The 21,462-nt window shown below is 32.0% G+C and overlaps 1 protein-coding gene across 1 annotated transcript in view; it reads right to left on the bottom strand.

Moving 5' to 3' along the window:
- The window catches only part of LOC123673878, a 40,378-nt gene extending 19,996 nt beyond the window's left edge, over positions 1–20,382 (bottom strand). Inside the window, exons 1-6 of the mRNA XM_045608614.1 lie at positions 20,076–20,382; positions 14,391–14,936; positions 12,248–12,832; positions 10,543–10,794; positions 8,212–8,393; positions 4,448–4,455 (exon numbers count right to left, since the gene is read on the bottom strand). Coding sequence (XP_045464570.1) covers positions 4,448–4,455; positions 8,212–8,393; positions 10,543–10,794; positions 12,248–12,832; positions 14,391–14,925 — 1,562 coding nt within the window. The 5' untranslated portion in view covers positions 14,926–14,936; positions 20,076–20,382. The remainder of the gene's footprint in view (positions 1–4,447; positions 4,456–8,211; positions 8,394–10,542; positions 10,795–12,247; positions 12,833–14,390; positions 14,937–20,075) is intronic.
- Positions 20,383–21,462: the final 1,080 nt, after the last annotated feature.

Raw genomic sequence — 21,462 nt, 5'->3', positions numbered from 1 at the left:
TTCTAGCTACCCCCCTCAGGGGGGTACTTACTAAAAAATTAAACAACATGAATTTAGGTTCATCTATAGGAAAACGATAAATCACTATGAGTTTTCAACTAGAAGTGGGATATATCATGATGTAAGATTATATTTAAAATTGAAATTAATTTAGTTTTCGATTCCATGCAAACGAAGGCTGTCCGTTAAAAACAGGAAATGTATAAAATGCGGAATATTATTGTGATAGTTAACTAATATTTTTCATGGAAACGAGAGAAATCATATAACTTCATGTAAACTTGCATTTTTTTCGCATAGCTCACCCGGAATTGAGAAAATAGTGATTAATTGAAAAAAACAAAATCGATGTAATGATTAAAAATATTGATGAAATAATGGCAGTAGCTCAACGAACCTTTGCTCGAAATTTATCTCATTTCAACAGGTTATCTCTCTTGTTTCTCATAAATTTCAAAGTATGATAATTACTCATTTTCGTATCTTTTGACCTGCTTTCAAGTTCAAGAGAAAGATTTTCCCCATATGATTGCTCATCACTGGTAATTTTTATCTAATTTGATAATGAACTTATATGTTTCTGTGGAAATTGTTTCTTAGTGGGGGTCCTTTGATTTCAAAGATTTTAACCACCCGAATTAGAAGGAATGTTGGATTATTATGTCCGATAAAAATCTTGAAATAAATTTCATTCATTCTAAAATTTTCACAAATGTTTCAAATTGAGATTTAATATCTATTTATATTTCTTTTGTATTTAATTGATATCTGGCGAAAAATCTCAGCACATTCAGATTAAATTAAATTCAAGAAGCTTGTCGAAAAAATTACACAATATTTTTATGGCGACAAACCAACGGAGTTGAGATTTTGGATATTGATATGAAATGACAATTTCAGGCTTCGTACAGAACTTCAAGTTGATCAACAATAATATAAGAACAATAGAAAATTCAAGAAGAATATTGGAAAAAGTATATTGACATATGTGGTTATGGATCCCGATGTTGAGTAGAAAAACCATGCTATTACAAATTTGAATAATTTATTGATGGTAGCGTCCTCAGAATCTTCAAAAATTCAAGAAGAAAATAGAGAAAAAGAGAAAGCACCTACGTCAAGTCTGAAGCTTTTGAACACTCGTTCATTCAATCGACAATTAAGCCCTTGATATATACCTATATACCGTTTTGTGATCTCCAATGGCGTAATAGGTGCATGAATAACGAGCGCTCAAAAGCTCCTGACTTCACGTCAGTTCCTTCCTGATGTGTTTCATTCCATTATTTTCAATAATAAATCCTGGGGGCTTTATGAGCAGAAAAAATCACAATATAATTTTTAGAATGTGTATAATCCAAAAATTGGAAAATGAAATGAAAATTCGTCTTGAACTCCTCTCTAAAACTCAAAGAATGAATTTAATTCAATTCATAAAGTTGAGAACATGTATAATTAATATATTACATTTACCGTTTTAATAGTTGTAGTTTCGGAGTAATAAATTTTTGAAATTTTTATTCGAATTTCGTAACGAATAACCCAGAGTACGAAACTCACTGCTAGATAATACAGATCTGCATTTTATTTAACATATTTCTTCTCATTTGTCAAGAGATTTTACAAAAGGAAATAATAAATCATTATTTGAAGTATTTTCTTCTCATTCAATATTTATTACCTATTAATTAAAAATATAAACACGGATGATTCTAGAAATAAGTAATTTTATAACCTTCTGCGTACGAACGAAATTTCTGCAAAATTTATTTCTAGAAAGATGTTTTCAGGAAAACTTTTTATAGGATAGTCATGAAATTTTACACATAACTCAGAATAATAATAAGTCTTTGGATATCATTATCATTGTAATTAATTTTTTATATTTGATTTCGTTATTATGGTTTTATTTCTTAAGAGAATTGTCGTAAGTATTAACTTTTCAACAAACTACTGATCTGAAATATTGTTTTCGTCGGTAACAGTAACCCACTCATTGTCGACTAATTCAGGTTAAAATTCTGGAATGAAAGACATTTGAGCAAGTTGATAAATCTCTTTATTCCCTAGAAAAGCACGAAATTAAAATTTTCAAAGAACTCATATTTGCGATATTTTCATGCTGCATCCTATCAAATTGAATGCTAAATAGCGAATCAGCTGTTACTAACAGACTCAAAGCTAAGATATGATAATTACCCATCTTATCATTAAATTCAAGTATATGTGAATGAAATGAGATATTCTACTTTGTTACACTTCGCATAGCACAGAATAATATCAATGCCAAAAAAAACACTCTCACATTTCTAACGTTGCTTAATTTTTTTCTGTCAAAAATAATCAACCAGACTTGAACGATGTTTGTTATTATTCAGATGCGTGATAAAATCAATGCTGCAATCAAGGTAATGCGTGTTGAGTTGAGTATAATCACACATCTTTTTCAGCACTATTTAGGCGGTTATATCTTTGACATAGATAAATTTGGCGTGTTCAGATAAAGAATCTCATAAATTAAAATTTTGCGTTATCAAGGTTAATTATGTCAACTCATCTAATGTCGAAAGGTTATCTCTGCAGATGGTCCATAGGGATTAGTGAATACTGATAATGAATTCCAGTAATTATTATTTTTTATTCTGTGGGGGTTGTTGCTAGGTTCACTTTGCAGTTGTTCGCCAAAACAACGGAGTTATCTGAAGGAAAAACCAAACTGGTACTTTATTTATTCATTTATCATTAATATCAACTGATGAAACTTCTGTGAAGAATTTCAAACTTGGACAAAATCATAGAATGTAAATATTGATTGAGAAAAGTCTTCCCTATTCAAAGCTCAATAACACGATCGCTAAATAATGACCTAAAAGCAAGGAATCGAATCCAAAAAATATAGATTTCGGAAAGTGGATATCATAAAGGAAAAAATTGGAAGCATGTTTAAGATTTTCAGAGAATTTTATGCGGATTACCCTTCGAATGAATATTTTGGGATATTCAAAATGATTTGATAGTTCTTAGCTCTTCATAGTCAAATATAAATATTATGAAATTAGGCAAAATGTGTTGATTTCAAAATCTCATATTCAAAAAATAATAATTCAAACACTGTTAGAATAAAAATATTCAATTCAATATCAATAATAGTGTTATTGAAAAGTTTTGAATTGTTTGTGGAATATTAATTTTTCATTTCCATTTTCCGCTTTTATGATTTGTTCACTCTCAATTCACGATATCTAACAGATGACTACAGATTTTGAATCGAATGGCATGAGAAACGCTAGTTCCTGAGAAAAGCTCTAGGTACACAGATATTTTGTTCATCATATTTCAAACCATAAACAGTGTATATATAGAATGCTAATTCTTTTTCGATTCATGATTGAAAAGAATCAACTAAAAAGTTAATAATTTTTTTCATTTATCATTTATAAATTGGGTTTTAGTAGCTCTATAGAATTTAATTGAAAACATTTGAAGTTTCTTCCTATTCGCAATCGAAAACAATTTTTGTGGGTTATGAAGCAGGTCCACAAAATTAAATTTCACACAATTCCACAGTAGAAGTTATTATTTTGAAAAAATATCATATAGTTACTCAATATAATTGAGTTATTCAATCCGAATAAAATATTAAAAATTTTGATTCCGCAACTGTCCAATATTTGGTGGTAAGAAATATTCAATTGAGTATCTTCGAATATAAAAACAACAAATTTTCAATTCTATACTTTGAACTCTTAAAATCTAGAATTATCATTTTTTTTATTCTGATCTTCAATATTTGTCTATCTGAACAGATCACTACATTATGAAAATCAATTTTGTATGAAATTCTATACAAATACTTTCTATAATTTTCGAGGAAAGCTAATCATAGGCATAAGACATAAAGGATTAGTATTCTGCATATATTAGCAAACGTATACGTAAACTATGAACATTTCATTTTTCTGAATGATTATGAAGGTTAAAAGGACAACATATTAAGCCGAAGCTATTAAAGTAAAGCTTGCTTCATTGATGATGAAATTTCAACTGAACATGAAAAAGCTTTGGCAAATCAGAATATATCTAATAACACTATAAAAATGCATGTAATTTTTTTTTCAAGGTTGGTAGTATCGTTATGAATTATAAAAATTTATCAAAACTCAACTTCAATTCTGCCCATTGAGTAATATTGTAAAAATAATCCATAAATGAGAATCTGTAAAACGCCAAGGCGGCCTACATTAATATTTTCAAGTGAATAAGTAAGTGGAACATTAGTTAAAAGTACTTTTTCAACTTGTACAATATTTTTTGTAATTATTCTCTTCAATGAATCTACTAAGATTTATTCCTTTTCAAAAAATTCGAACCATTAAAAAAATTAAATCTGTGGCTTTCGATATCCATTCATCATTTAAGAGGAGAAAAAATTTTCTGGAAAACTTACAAGGCAATCGTTTAGTTACATACACTGCAGTAATCCCTTCGTTGGTTTGGCAGAAAATAAACTTCTGTTCTGATGCTAAGTGGAGATACTTCACAATTCTGTGCACAGCGCAGCATAAGTAACAATTCTGAGTGTTCAACAGAAGAAGTATTCCACGCAAAGGACTGGATTCGGGTGTACAATGCTTCTGCTTAAATACTAAGAAATATCTTAATGAAAGATTGTAATATCAATGATATCATTATCACATAATTATTGAAACTTCCTATTCGCCTATTTACAAAATTTAAGTTTATTATTATTCGATACCATTATCCTGATTTCAGAACTTTGAGAGTTCAAAGTTGTCACACTTTTGTTGGATGACGCAATTTCATACAATTTGTGACTATTTTTTTAAGAAATTTTGGTAAGTTACACCTTGACAGAGTTGAACTGCCTCTGACTCAAATTTGTATTACCCCGAAAATATAAGAAACATGTCACTAATTGATGGTTAATCCAATTACAATGCCAAAATAAGAGCATTTGTGCGTTCATACAACCATAAACCAATTGTTTTTGGAGACCACATAAAGACAGTTACGTGGTTTTAAAGGACGCATGAATAAAAGAGCGCTTAAATGATCCTGTCTTCACGGCAGTCCTTTCCTATTTTTTTAGATATTCTTCTCGATCTTCCTATGATTCTGATGAAGCGGCCAACTTGAAATTTTGCATGAAGCTTAAAAGTATTATTTTTCATTCACGCGTACAATCTCAACTAGGCCGGATCTGTTATAACGAAATTATTGGATAATTGTGTTCTTTATTCTGCTAGAGTTTTCTGTGGTTCGGATGACGCTATCTACAACAAATTTCCGAAAAGCTTGATATGATTTTTCCTTATATACGCTCCAGAATCTCGATTGGGCCACATAAATATTTGGTATTCCTTTTTCCTTATAATTTTCTATGGTTCTGATTCATTTTTGAATTTTAGGAAGTGTTTAAAATTGTTATAATAAAATAACAATTTTGCAGCACCGTTTCCGAGCAAAGCTCTTTCATGGTAAAATGTTTACGTAAAATAGTGGATACACTGCTTTCTGATATCAGCAACTTCACAGCTATCTCACGCATTTTCAATTTACGATCACTTAAAACCATTTCGAGGAGTTATTGATATTTTCTGAAGCCACTACCAAATTCTGAAGAGCATAGTGTTCAGCGGTGATTCTTCGACGAAATTTGAAGTTTTCATGCCTCCTTCAAACCGTTGTTCTCGATGGAGCAGAGTCTGAATAACATTCCTCAAGCCATAGCGTTGCTGACACAGTATTTTTTTCCATCAAAAAACAATGTTTTCCTACAACTGCTATGAAAAGTAGCGTTTTCTTCATAGCTCATTCAATTTCAAAACTATGTATTGCTCATACTGTGGGAAATATTATTCATCACGGCACTTTGCCCACACCTCGCCAATGAAATTGGGCTTTTGAGTCGTTTCTATGGAAACGCAATAAATTAGCACATACTGTCAACGAAGGCCATTTTGATTTGAATCAAGTCCATTAATTGAATTATTGAAATTTGTACGATTGTAGGAAAAGTATAGTGTGCAACATGTGGAGAAAGTCCTCTTCTCGCTCATGTGTTTGCGGCACTCGCCTTCCACACTCGCGAGAAAAGTTGGACTTTCCCCACTTGTTGCACAATATACTATTCCCTACAACTGCTATGAAAAGTAGCGTATTTTTCATAGCTTACTCAATTTCAAAATTATGTATTTCTCATACTGTGGGAAATATTATTTCTACGGCACTTGCCCACGCCCCGCTTGGTAGACCAATGATTTTGGGCTTTTGAGAAATCGTTTCTTTGGCAACGCAATAAATGAACAGATACTGTCAACGAAGGCCATTATTTTTTAATTGTACATTAGGTACTTGAATTATTTAAATTTGTGCAGTTGTAGGAAAAGTATAGTGTGCAACATGGGGAGAAAGTCCTTTTCTCACTCGTGACACACGAAACTCGTTTTTATGAAGCGTCACTTAAATATTCAATATCTTTATCCAGACTCAACTCTGTTTCGAAATTTTGACAAGCATCTTTTGAAGCTTGGTATTAACGGGAAAAAATGATATGGAACTGGCGGTGCCATCTGTGCGTCATGCCCGGGATTTATTGAGTGACGTGTCATGTATAGCAGAGACCCCCAGCCAGGAGAGATCATAAGGAAGATCATGTACCGCAGAAACGAAAAATCACTCTGAAATATTTGCCAAATATCAGCACCCAATAAGTCCTAGGCCTGATATATTAGATGGAGCCACTAATAAGAAATCCATTATTTTCTTATTCGTAACCTTCAAAAGAGACATCTTAAAATTGCACGGCAATCTATAGTTAGGTTCGAAAGTTTCAGTGGAGAAACTATAAATTTTTTCATGATCTAAGAAAAGAATGTACCCATATCGGGGAGTGACAATTATTTAAGACTATTTTCAATTGAAAATTCAACATTCTTCGAAAATAACCTCAACAAAATTATTGCATATACGCTCTTCCATTATTCAGTAGTTGATAATGGAACGAACGAGATCTTTTGTAACTCCTTGCCAAGAAATTTTTTCCTTGGATTCGAATTCACTCTGGCAAACTCGTTTAAGCCATCTACTTCATTCCACTAAAATCTACAATTAATTCTCAAGATACAATCCTATTTGTTTCGGCATTTAATAGAAAGATCAAATCTCGATTCAGCTAGAGGATTCATTGATGACTGTTTCAAAATAAATTTGAGAGTTATATCTAAAGGGTTAATTCTATGGAATGTAAAGATAAGTCCGTTGAACTGGACTAAATTGGTGGTGATAGTGTAGCAAGAGGGTAAATTTCATGGGGAACGTTATAAAGTACTGATAGAGATAAAGCAAGAAGTAAACAAGGATGAAAGTAAGTTTCTTCTTCTTGTATTGGTTTCCCTTTAGCTACACTAGTGCCTCCTATTCATCCTTTTTCACTGGACACTTACTCAAGACTTCTATCATAATAGATTATTCTTTTTGTCTCTACCCTCCATATGTTAATGCTGTCAGTTGGACTAGTGATTGGAAAGTCTCTAATTTTTAGGACTGTCCAATCAATCGTTATGAAGAAGTAATGGGAATAGTATTTATTGAATACAAAGTAAATTGATACATATCTGAAAATTAAGTATTGAACAATACATCTTGTAAATGACTTTCACAACTATGCAGGTACGTTTATTCAATCCAAGTACCATAAGCATGTTGCAAAATTGAACTAAATTATTTAACACTTCAACACTGAATAAATCGCGGGCCTAATCAGTTATTACACATTTTCTCTTAAAAATCATAACAATCACTTCAATTAATTATGTGTGATCATTTTCATATTTATGAGTATTATCTACTGATTTCGGTATAATAATAGTAAATAATTGTATAGGTACATGAAAATAATGCAAGGCTTACTGAATAGAGATCTAAATAATATCTTCATCCCAATTAGGTATATTAAAAACAGTTATTGTAATTGTATTGTTTATAATAATCATAAAAAAAAACTTCATCAAGGCTCTCAAAATATGAAGGTAATAATGAAAAATTAATTTCTATACTAAATATAACATGATATCTAGTTTACCTCTAAAAAAAAACACCTAGCTAGTATAAAATCACAGATATTTGAAAAAAATTCTACTGAAAGAAACAAAACTTAAAGATGCCAAACCTAATAAGATGTACCATTCATAGCTCAGTTTCCGTTGTATCAATACGTCGATACTTCAACCAAATATCACCTTTAGTCAATAAAATGAATGATTTGGGATCGAATTCGATGGGCTCTTTCGTATCTTCACTCACGTCGAAATCATAATTTAAAAGGAGAGCTGTTAGTCCAACTTTAGTCTGCATCATGCCGAATCGAGTACCTAGAACATCAGACCAAACTTAATTAATACCAGGAAAAAAATAGTTTAGTAGGAGAAACAAACAGCTGGATTGAAAACGATTGATTCTGCGGTTATTTTCAACCTGCACAACTCGGAAAATCAGGACGAGAATTTCAGATCGCCTCAAGTTTCGCGAATCAACTGAAGATTGATAGGTCGCGTACCAACTGATAATCTGTATTTCGCGAACTGGCTGATAATCCTTGGCTAACTAACTGATAATAATTGTTATTAAAACAATTCACGAACTTCTCACTATGTATTTACTATCAGAATTTTTCACAAGAATAAAAAGACCAGTTTCGATAGATTGTTGGCAAAGGTTATTACTAAACCAAATAGGATCAAAGAAGAATTTATACCTCAGAGGTTATCTAAGGTTATAAGATTTTTTATAAAAAGTCTTCACTCGCTTATTTCAAGAAACAAGATGTTATCATATTCGCCGAAATGTCTGCCATTTATAAATGTTCAGTCGAAAATAGTATTGACCGATCATGTGCAGTTTGAAATTCATAATGGAACTTAAAATGATTAGAAAAACACTGACGCGAAGTCTGGAGCTTTTTAAATTTTCTGTGGTTTTGACTATGTAATCAACACGAATTTTTGCACGAAGCTTGTTATCCTATATGAAATGTTATTCTATGATGGTGCTTTTTCATAAAGCGATATAATGTGTGTATCAAAGGAACCTTTATATGTAAAAGAACGAATTAAAAAAATCAACCTAAACTAAACTAGTTACCTAATAAATGAGCTAATTATTTAAAAAATTAACCGTTTGTCAAAAAGTATGTATTTATTATGAAAATTCACTATTTGCGAATTTATTTCTCAAAAATAATATTGTCCAAATGTCTAGTCTCGCTTTGAGAGAGAATAGAACTACGTGACTGCTCAGTTCAAAACAAAATTATTGATTTTTCCTTTTACATTCACCGATTTTTATGGTGTTTTCACATGATTTCTGTGAACAATAATCTTCATTGCAGAAAGACAATATTTTTTATTTTTTCAATTAAAAAAAACTCATTACAAAAGAGCTAAAACTATAACTTTTAATTAAAAAATAATCCAACTTCATACAGTGCTGCCGATTACTTATATGCTTCCCAAAGAAAAATAAGATAAAGTTAATGTAAAACTGACTTTAGTCATCGCAGGAGAGTCAAAGGGGAAATGAATAGTTAGCTAATATTTGACTGATACGCGAAAAATCAAGTGGTGATAATCCCTCTCAACGTAAAGATACTTAATCAATTTAACACTAAAATTTTAACTGTGTCAGAGAAGTTGATTTACTAACATGAATAGAGTTTCACGGCTTGACTTGATATTCAAGGTATTCGACTTGGCTTGCGTTGAAATCAAGTCAAGTTGAATTCAAGTAGTAGTTTTTCAATGTGAAGTCAAGTATTCATTTATCAAGTACTCTAAAAATCAAGTACATTCTATCAAGCTACTCAATTCTCAGCAGTTTTATTGTGTAGTATGCACATCAATAAAAAAATGAAAAAAACACTTTTATTTAGGAAACTTATTTCATAAAAAAACCAAAAAAGCCAACTACTCATTTTAAAATAGAAACACAATCAAAATCACTATAAGAGAACAAAATATAACATAACAAAAAAATATAGTTTTTCAACCTTGAGAAACCCGATAACATAATTTTTCATCCGGAATCCAAGACACATGACGCGCATCTTATAAAATTTTCGACCAGAGCGGCCCTGGTCGTTCAGCAGGAGCTGAAGATGCTGGCTTTGAAAAAAATCTTTGGTCATTTAAGTCAAGATTGGAAAAAAAGAAATCACGAATGCGACCTTTGGTGTCTTAGATTTGGTTTATTTATTGTTGAACCGGTGTTTCTAAACATGTTTACCCACTTCCGAATAGGACGAATGCTTCACATCATTTAAGCTACGAAAACCCCGAATTTTGGAGACATTTCTTCGCACTATAGTCGCAGAATTACATTCTTGTAGAATTCGCTTACGCACAGCAGTCCATCCGCTCCCGAGAAAAGCTCCATAGCGACCATAGATAAATACAAACGTATAGATAAGAAAGTCCCTCACTACGAGACGAAATATTATTGCTGGTCAATATATGTAGTACTCACCAATACAAACACGAGGTCCTTCACCAAATGGAAGAAATGTAAATGGTTTTATATTTCTCTTGTTCTCTTCTGAAAACCTTTCTGGATCGAATTTGTCTGGATCTGGGTAATACTCCGGATCTCTCTGTATTCCCATTACAGGAATCATAACCCTTACACCTTTCTCCAATACGATGTCTGTGTTTGGGACTTTGTATTCCTTTGTACAAATGCGATTCAATATTGGTAGTGGAGGATATTTTCTTAGAGTTTCTGGAAGAAAAATGTATGTGGATACAGGTGAAAAATAATCTAAATGTCAACAAGAAAATGAAGAAATATTTTTCATTGACTTGAAATAAAAGGATATAATTGAATCGCATTGAGCATTGTCCAAAAAAATCTATAATTTCGTCACAATGTGTGTAATTTTCACAATAACTCTCGAATAGGAAGGCTTTAAAACTAAATTTTCAGGGTAGGTTCACATCTTAAACTCCGCGGTTAAGTTAACGGACAAAATCCGACATTTTCCGTAAATCTGGTCATTCTAAATTCATTTTCATGATAATTTCATATCACCGATTTGCTAGAAATGAAAAATTGTATTTATATGTTAAATATTATAAACTCCATACAAAATATTATACTTGAATTTCGAAAAAAATTTCCGTGACCACAAAACCTAAACAGTTAAAATTTTGGGTATACATATAAAATGAAAATTTCCTACGAAAATTTAAGATGACCACACCACCAGAACCATAAAAAATATTGAAAAAGAAAGACCTAATATTTCAATAACAGATTGGATTTTGAAACAATAATTTCAAACTTAATTCAAAATTTGATGGTCGCTTCAACAGAAGGAGTAAAATGTTTGAGCAAAATGTAAAAAACAGATCCTACTAGGTTAGAGTTTAGTTTATACAGGTTAAGTCTTTGACTTGTCCATATATTTTAACCGGAGATTCCTGAGATCGAAAGAAAGACTTTTCCTTCACCATTTTATCCGAATCAGCTAGGTTGAAAAGATATATGCTGTTGATCCATAAAAAAAATGTAATTTTTTGTTATATCTCGCAAATGGGTTGGAATCGAAGGAAATGATTATCGGAATATAGTTTTTTATTGATGTGATGAATCTTTTTCGAACATAAAATTCCATCACAGTCCGATCAACTCCAGAATGTCCGCTATACTGAGTGAGAAAAAATCGAGTTGGAAAAAATGGTACATGAAAAAGTGTTTCTTTTAACCTCAGGAATCTTTTGTTGAAATATATGTACAAGTCGAAGACTCACCCTGTAAAATAAAAATTATGTGAACAACCTCCTGAATATTCATGGCAAATTTTAAGAAGCTCACATCATGTGAAGCCATTATCTTGGTAAATTAACCAATAAAAAAGGCATTCTAATAAATCACATTTCATATGAAACATATGATACTTTTGTGCTCTTCAATAGGCACATGAATAAACGAACGCTCAAAAGCTTACTTAATCAGTACTTTTCTCGATTTTTTTTTAATTCTGCTTGAATTTTTTACGGCTCTGATGATGCTTTCAACACGTTTAAACATTTCAAGTTTCTTCATATTCTTCAGATTGGTCAGAAGTGACTCTAACCTCATTTGAAACCACTCCCGGTTTTATAATAAAAAAATACAGACAAAAAACATGGTTGTAAGTGGAAAGAAATTTATATTCAGCTAAATAACATACCGTTGATAACTTGTTCAACATAATGCATTTCCATAGCTGCATCATATGTCAGCTCTCCTTTATGTCTACTCAGAACACTTCTCATTTCATCCCTGGCTCTCTTCTGAATCTCCTTATTCGTGGCTAATTCATACAAACAAAAAGTCATGGTTGTGGCGGAAGTTTCGAAACCCGCCTCGAAGAAAATGAAAGCTTGTGCACAAATTTCATCGAGTGTTATTGAGTTTTCCTCCTCTGTAATTTTTTCAGTATCAATCTTCTCGTTATCGATTAACTTCCCTTCATTTTTCAGTTGTATCAGGAGGTGCATGAAATCTTTTCTGTATATGTTATTTTTTTCTCTATATTCGACAGTTTCTTTAACCACACCCATGAAAAAGTTGCTGACATCATCTGGTGTCAATTTCACATTGAGTTTCTTCATGAAATTTGGTAGAAGAAAGAGCAATACTTCTTTGATGTTCAACCAGAATTCTTTTTCGAAAAGAGATTTTCCTTTTTCCCTGAATTCACTTTTGGGGTCCTCCAAACTGTTGCAGTTCAAACCAAAAGCACAGCTTCCTATTACATCAGTTGTGAATCTTCCTTCAATCAAAAAAATTATTGTTTCAGAAAATTTGATCGGAGGTCACAAAATATATGAAAATAACAATAAAATAATGACTCTTATACCTCATATTGAAAGCAATTTTACAACTATACAAATATTCAAACCGTCAATAAAGTCAGCACAAGAGGAATGGTTTCGAAATGATTGATTACTAATCAATAGAAATATATTCAACGTATTAAGTGGATCTGCGAGCTAGGTTTTAGATAGATCAGCAAGCTAGGTAGATCTACTAACTAGATAGATGTACGAGGTGCATCTGTCGATTATACAGATCTACCAGTCACCTGATAGAACGAATTCTGAAAATTATTCCATATTACATAATTTCAAATTATTATTATTATCAAATGTGAAGATGTCACCAAAAAGAGTCAGAACTGTCGACTGCCGACCAACCTTCGCGCAGGCGAGGTCGATAAACTGAATCTTGAACATCCGAATGACTTAATAACAGAAGGATAAAACATATAAATGTAGAATAACGAAAAACAACAAGTGTAACCCTTAAATAGTCAAAAATTTCCACACCCTCACAGTAGTTTTGATGCCTGTTGATTCTCTGATTTCATTATATATGGAAATATCTAAAGCATGAATATCGATGAATAAAACCTCAATACATATGTCTTCTCAATCAAACTTTCTCTTTTGGTGTTGTAATATGTCTTTCCATAACTCAAGTAGAGCACTTTAGTCGCCTTTTGGCAAAAGTTGATCATCCTAGAACAGTATTGAAAATTGAAAGCAAAATACTTCCAAACAATAAAGGAAATAAGCGCCTAGTGAAGAGGTAGGTACGTGACCAAAAAAACAACCTAGGGATTAAGCAAACACCACGAAATATTAGGATCCATTTAATATACTGACACTGGCGGAACTTTTCAGGTGGCGAGATTGTTACCGAACATCGAAAACAAAAATCAAATCTGAAATATCAGAGAAGCCACTCACAGATCTAACAACAATCAGTGACAAAAGATTGACGATATACATGTAGACTCATAACGTAAACAATTTTTTTTAAATTAGTGGTCATCCATGCAAAAATTGCCGGTTGACTGAATTAATTATTTTTCTTCATTGTGCATGAAGTTTATCTGCATTCAGTTCGTTATTACTCCACATATGAATTTTTTTAAATTTCTAGTTGATTGCAGACCACACTCCGTTGAAACAAAATTGACAATTAACTATTTAGAGGGGCCATGCCCCCTCAGACTGGTGATCGCTGCCGATATGGTTATGCTACTAACAAAACAATCTTATATATCACAGGCGGAATTCCAAATGCTTATAGAAACAGTACAGATAGAAAGAGAATCTACAAGATAATCAATCAAAAACAGCCAACCGTATTGGATGTTTCACACCTTAGCGGTAAGCGAAAATGTCAACTGCGATTAAAAGTCTTATCTTTCGCTGTTTGGCCGTTATTGTATAAATAATTGATATTCATTACTCTCTAGGAATGCAATTCCTATAATAACCAAATTTTCATGGAGTAAAAATAGCTGTCTAAGTAAAACTTACCCAGAATGTCTTTGATATCCACTGATTTTCCCATTTCTTCATCCATAACTTTTTTCAAACCTTTTGTGCAGTCCACCAAAGTTTCAAACATCATTTTCATCTTTCCAGATGTGAATGTTGGACTCAATTTATTCCTCAAAAGCTTCCATCTCTTTCCTTCCAAACTGAACAAGTGGGCGCTCAAAGGATCGGCTTTTTCATTAACATAAACTCCCCTGTCTACAAAATGCTGAAAGTCTACTTGCATGATGGATTTCACTATTTCTATGTCAATAGGCATATACAGAGGAACCCACAGAAGGAAAATGCCAACATGCCTTGCACCTTTCTCTTTGAACTCTCTGTATATCTTTCGCGTGCTATTTGAGAAAGTGTCTTTTTGTAGGAAAACTTCTTTCAAACTTCCCCAGAAATATGCGTAATGAGCACTTTCAATATTGCGTTTTTTCCAGAAATGATAGTTATTTTTCAGCCAAAGCCATATCAGAAGGATGGTGGTGCAAACCAAAATCGTAAAGGTGTTAAAAAGTTCCATATCTCACAATTCTGAAATAAATAAAAATGATGTATTATATTTCTCCACTTCTTACGGGTATTTCATTGTTTTTGTTGAAGTAAAGTGCCATAGTCTGATGTATAAAGTATTCTTCTACTCTTGGAGGTTCTTGCGATTTGACCTTAAAAGCAATTATTACAAGTCGACTTATTCACGCCAGGTCGTCAGATGATTGAACATTCTTATAATTATAATTATACCTTTTGAATAATATTTTCAGTAATATTTTTCATTTTTTAGACGGTATAACATAATGTAGCGATGTGTAAGTATTTGAGTGTAGTTTAATTTTCCTAAGAGATTTGCAATAAATGAAATCAAGTTTCTCTGATAGCGAAATAATTAAAATAATGAATAAAATAATTTACCCATATTAATCATGATATTTTAGTCTATATAGTTCAAAATTGAAGTAGTTTCAAGATAATTCACGTACATAATGAAGAGCAATACTGACATCAGAAGTTACTCGTTGCACCCACACAAATTTTCGCAAAATTTCAGATTAATTTTGAATAAAAAATAAAAATACAATTCATCGGACCAATGTCAACATATATAATCACATATTATTGTGAAGTAGATATACAAGTGGTGAATTCAGTAATTTGTTGTTTGAACTTGTGATGAGAAAAAATTGTATTATGTATTATGTCTTTATGTTAATTCAGTTATTCAATTTGTTAACCGTTTATTCAATTTGTACAGTTTCAGTTATTTTGAAATATTTTGGTTGGTTATCAATATTTTGTGATTTTTAGAATTGGAATTGTATTTCGAGACGAAAATAAACCAAATATATCATAAAGATATATTATTGTGAAGGAAAACGACACAATGTTGTCAATCTTTTGATATTTAAATTAAATATCGAATTAAATAACCTTCATCAAGTACACTCAATTGAATTTCATAATTATAATTCACGTGGAAATTTTCTTGGGAGTTTTCCGATGCTCCTTAGAAATTAAATATTCAACACAAATTCTCCGAAAGATATTCTGTTGCTGCAGAGGGTTATCATATCAGATAAATTTGATTATTTTTTTCCGTGTCGAAGCTACGTAGCTGAATTTTTGGTTAAATCACATTATTTTACAAAAGAAAACTTGTTTTTAATATGTATTTCAATTCTGCTAGAGTTATCATTTCTACCGCGGCAGGACGGACAGAATCCCTTCTAGTCCCAAAATCCTCATCAGTAGATCAACTGTTGAGGATTGACTTCGATTGAATTCAATCGTCTGAGACGTCTCTCAGCTCTGTTGGAATATGACAGATATTGCGATAAAATATAGGCTGATGTTCCCCTGAAATAAGCTATTGGCTATTAACATATATTAATACCCTACCCCCATATTTCTCATATTTTAATGATTTGCGAAATTTACTGAGATGCGTTCATGAATAGTTCGTAGGGAGACATCTTTTGCTATACCTACTTTTGAATCTTGAAAACACAACCCTCTACAAGAGAGCGCTGGCTACAACCCCTATAATTTGTGTAGGGAATAAGGAAGTCACCTGATTTTAAAGATCTTTGAGTTTCCTTTTCACACCATCCAACTCGAATTTCTAAGATCAATTTATTGACAAGAAAACGATTGTTTTTTCTGATCCTCTCATATTGTTGTAACAAAAATTCTAATGAATTTGAATTGATTGTGGTTTTATGGAGGCTGTTGCGTCAAGTGAATTTCACACAAACTTTACGGGCAGTTGAATATTCAGAGATACGCATTTAGGTCGAAAAACCAACCCCAGCAGGTACAGCGAGGGCTAAAAATAGAACAGGAACATCCTTGGCGCCACATCATTGGCGCTACATATGGTCATCCTGAAGATACATCTAAGGGCAAGGAATGAAGACGTGGACCAATCAGGGACTTGGATTGCGCTTTGGTATGCAAAATCCAAAGCGATGCTTAACATCCCCAGGAAATCGGGGTACAATATTCAGTACGCTCGTAGCTGTTACCTTGTAAACACATAACTTGTACAGCCAAATTCAATATATTAGTTAAGAAATCCGGTGTTTCATTATCCCAATTCAATAGAATTACAGTTGATCGATTCAATCAAAAACAGAGGCTCTGGTGATAAAATAACTGAGATTCTGATGTATCCTGTGTGTCAAATTCGTTGTCTAGTGAGTAAATTGCAGAACCCCTTGGAGCTAGCAAAAAAAAATTAATGGCTCATTTTCGGGCTCAATTTTTGATAGAGTTAATTTAGTGGCACCACATTTTCGTAAGTTCAACTGGTTTCAAGCTATGGAAAAAAATTTAAAAATTACGTGAAAAGAAAATTTTTCATATCTTCTTTATTCTCGGTGCTATCAACATGAAACCAAATCATCGTACAGGCACTTTTTTCTGTGAAATCCATTGGTGTAATCATTTATTTCTATTGACATTAATTTTGAAGTTATAATACAAACTTATGTTTGTATTTATTATTATTGTCACAAAATGGACGTCAAATAGCCGTAAAGCGTGTTATTTTAAGGACAAATAATCTTATTTTATGTACACAATAAATATCAGAATCAGAAGCGAAAATTTATTTTCTTGCCATAATACTGACCTGAGAAATTCGAGTCGGACATTTGGAAACGGAAACTCAAGGACTTTCAAAGCATCTTTTTATTGGGACATTCTGTATACTATCATCAAAAACCTTATCAGTCTTTCATAACATCCGTTTCTTTTTTGCTATCATAAGTGAAGTAATTGGTTGGAATTATCCAAACATTGTTGGGTATTTCGTTGAATTATGCAGGGCCAAAACAATTGTTGCTTTCTTCCTTAAAAATTGCGGATATTGAATGAATCATCATTTTATACTTTGTATATTTGTTTATTTAAGTCATCAATATTTAATTACCAAACTTTAAAAAACAATTGTCAACCATTGTATTTATTAACAGCAGATAATATTTTTGCAATTTTGTTTTTGTTAGAGCTTCTTTCTCAGAACAGATAGCTCCTTAATTTCGTCGCAAAGTCTATAATTTTCGAATTTGAGGTTCAATTCACTAATGAAAAATCTGCCCTCGAATTCGATTCAGTCCGGCCGTAAACAATATAACTCTCAAACGAAAAGACATAGAACCTTGAAATGTTTAGGTTGTGTTGGTTTATGCGGAAAATCCAACCTGGGTTTCTGTAAATATGGCCACTCGAAATTTTGTTCTCTGGATAATTTCAAAATTGCAAATTCGATCGAGAAGAAAATTTACATTCAGATTTAAAAGGTCAGTTTCAAACTCAATTTGAGAAGAATATGGAAAACACCCACAAAGTGGATATTTCGGGTGAAGATATGAAATAACAGTTTGAAGCTCATTGCAAATTTCGAGCTGATAACATTATCAGAACCTTAAAAAATACAGAAATAACCCAATATTTCCGGGACTATTTCCATCGTCTCAATTCCCAATCACAAACCCTCAATTTTGAATTACGACTAAAAATGGTTTCTAGATGGAAAAATTGTATGACAGCACCTGTCAGCAGTTTTTTCGAATTTACCGGCAGCAAAAGTTAACAGCTGTTGACATGAAAAATTAAAATATCTCAAAGTCATTATGGTCTGATAAAATAGTCTTGTCAAAAACCATTCGTACATTCAATTTCTCCTGTAAAAAATCGAAAAGACACATTGCACAGTAAATTTTTTCAACAAAAAGCATTCGTGCAGTGCAATCTTCGTCTTCGACTCAGATTTTAGTTGCCACCAGCAAATTTTTGTTGAATCATTACGTTTTGTAATGTATTATCTTGAGGGCAGAGTTGCATCCGTCAGAGTTCAAGATTCTTCATCCAGTAAACATAATTTGAAGTTAGGTGTGCCTCAGGGCTCTGTCTTGGGACCGCTCTTGTTTTTGATATTTATCAACGATCTGCCTGAGAATTTGTTGAGATTGTTTATTAATAAGTCTGAAACTTGTCCAGATCTGATGAAGATACTAAGAGCAATCTTGTTTGCTGATGATTTTTCATTAGCCGTTACTGCGGATACTTTGGAGGAGCTACAGGGGTTGTGCGATTTATTGGTTCATTGCTTCGTTGAATGGTGCTATGTTAATGCTATCATGATAAATGTGAACAAGACTGAATGCGTTTACTTCTCGATTTCGAATAATGATAGTACCCTTGTAATTCGACATTCAGATTCTATTATTGCATCAAAGAACTGCACGAAGTTCCTAGGTATCTACATCGATAGGCACTTAAAGTGGAATTCACACGTTGATGAAGTATGTAAAAAGCTGTACAGTTCTTATTATGCTTTAAGTCGAGTCAGGTATCTACTTCCCTTGTGCTCACTTATGAATGTATATTATAGTTTAGTATTTAGTCACCTATCGTATAATATCATGGTATGGGGTAATTCAACAGAAACTGATAGAGTATTTATTATACAAAAAAGAATTTTACGTATGATATTCAACGTATCTCCACGTTCCTCTTGTAGACCAGTTTTCTTAGAAAATAGGATATTGACACTGGCTTCCATTTTCATATTGAGATGTTTGGTTTTTGCAAAGGAAAATGAGGAAAGTTTTGTAAAATTGTCAAGCTTTCATTCCCATAACACTAGGAATAAGAAAATATTGTCAATTCCCAAACATAAGACATCAAAATTTGAAATGTCACCTAAGTACCAGTGTATTAAGTTATTTAACCATCTACCTAGTAACATTAAGTCGCTCAATTTGTTTAAATTTAAGAAAGTTGTTAAGTCTTTACTTCTCAAGAAGTGTTTTTATAGTGTTAATGAGTACTATAATGATAGCTTCGAAAATGTCTGAATTGTTATTATTTTTGCATTTGTGACCTGTCCTATACATACCTTGTTTGTCTAAAAGGATCAATAAACTATTATTATTATTATTATTATTATTTTCATCGGAAAAATTAGATGCCCTTATGATATTACTTATGATTATAGCTTTGCAAAATTTCATGTGTACAGCATCATGAGAAGCATAGAAAATTAAAAAAAAATATGAGAAAAGACAGGAGATTTTGAGATCTCGTTTATGTATAGGACAATAACTGCATATAAATATATATCCAAGGACGTCTGAATTAGCATATTTCCTCATACCTATATCTACTCACCGAAACTCTCACTGTTTTCGAAAACACTGATCAATTTTACCTCCACATATAAACATCAGTGATAATCAGATCAAATATTATCTGAAGATAACACCTTACGATTCACTTCAAAAACACTCTTTAAACTTGCCATATAAATAGTAATATTATGGCGTAAAACAGAATCGATTATTTATCGATTATCAAATAGTATAACAATTTTTGTTAACAGACTTTCACATAATATGTAAAAATAGCGTATTCGCCTCATAAAATCATTTCATACTACAATGTATAGTTATGATGGAGGTAACAGCTCTCGCTTTCATAGAAGAGTAGGAGGGACTAATAACATAATGGATAGATATCATGAGATCATCCAAAAGGAGTCTGGTTAGATTGTACCGGCAATAGAGGACAATTAGCTGTTTGGCCTTGATGAATCACAAACCAAGAATTGAATTTATATTTATAACATTGCGGTATCCAGAATGCGATTTCAAACGAACAAATGGAAATATAATTAAACTTCGGGATATATCTAGATACCATTATAAGTCTTCGAATAAGTAGGTTAGTGAAATTTCAAGGGCAAATATTCGCAAAAAGAACTTGGGTTGCATAATTTCAGCAAAAATCTTTTAGATTTTCGACATTTTTTATTTTCTCTACTGACAGATCCAAATGATTGATATTTCAATACTCATCCCGTCTAATTGATTGGATAGTCTCTAGGGATTAGGAATTTGCTCCTCAAATAAAAATGTACATGCTCTTTGAGAATTTGGCGAAAACTTCAACTGAAACAGGACTGCCACCAGACATTTTGGCGCCACGGCAAAATAAAATTTTGCCGCTCTGCCTTATTTATCTGAAGGAGAGTCTATTATTCCTCTCAGGTATCTTTTCAATTTCATTCGAAAGAGAATTTTTAAACTTAAAATTACCACGTCAAATTTATCAAGGGACGTTTTGTCGATTTCTTCAAAAAAAAGCCTGAATAGTTTAAAAGTATGACGCTTTATAAGTATATAGTAAAAAGACGACGTAGTTCTTAAAGGTGCATTTTAGTATCTATTTGTATTTTCATTACTGTAGTTAAGAGCACCTATTCGATTTAAAAAAATTGACTCCTGTTTGTATTTTCAATTTCCTCAATTGAGAGCTCCTTTTTGATTGAAAAAAATTGGCTCTCTGAAATTTTATTATTTTACTACTAAAAAAATATTTCTTGTCAAAATCTGTGTGTTCGCATATTCTTGTAACAGATTTCTGGAATTCAACATGAAACTGATCCGATATTGATGAAAATTGCTTTGATCTTTGGGTGATTAATTACTAGATCTAGGAAACATTATTTGTTTCTTGTATACAGTATTCCTTGTTCCTGCCGAAACGTGATATACTG

Source organism: Harmonia axyridis, chromosome 1 (genome assembly GCF_914767665.1).
Source record: "Harmonia axyridis chromosome 1, icHarAxyr1.1, whole genome shotgun sequence".
In the NCBI taxonomy this organism is placed as follows: Eukaryota; Metazoa; Arthropoda; class Insecta; order Coleoptera; family Coccinellidae; genus Harmonia; species Harmonia axyridis.
This window is presented reverse-complemented; position numbering and strand designations above follow the sequence as displayed.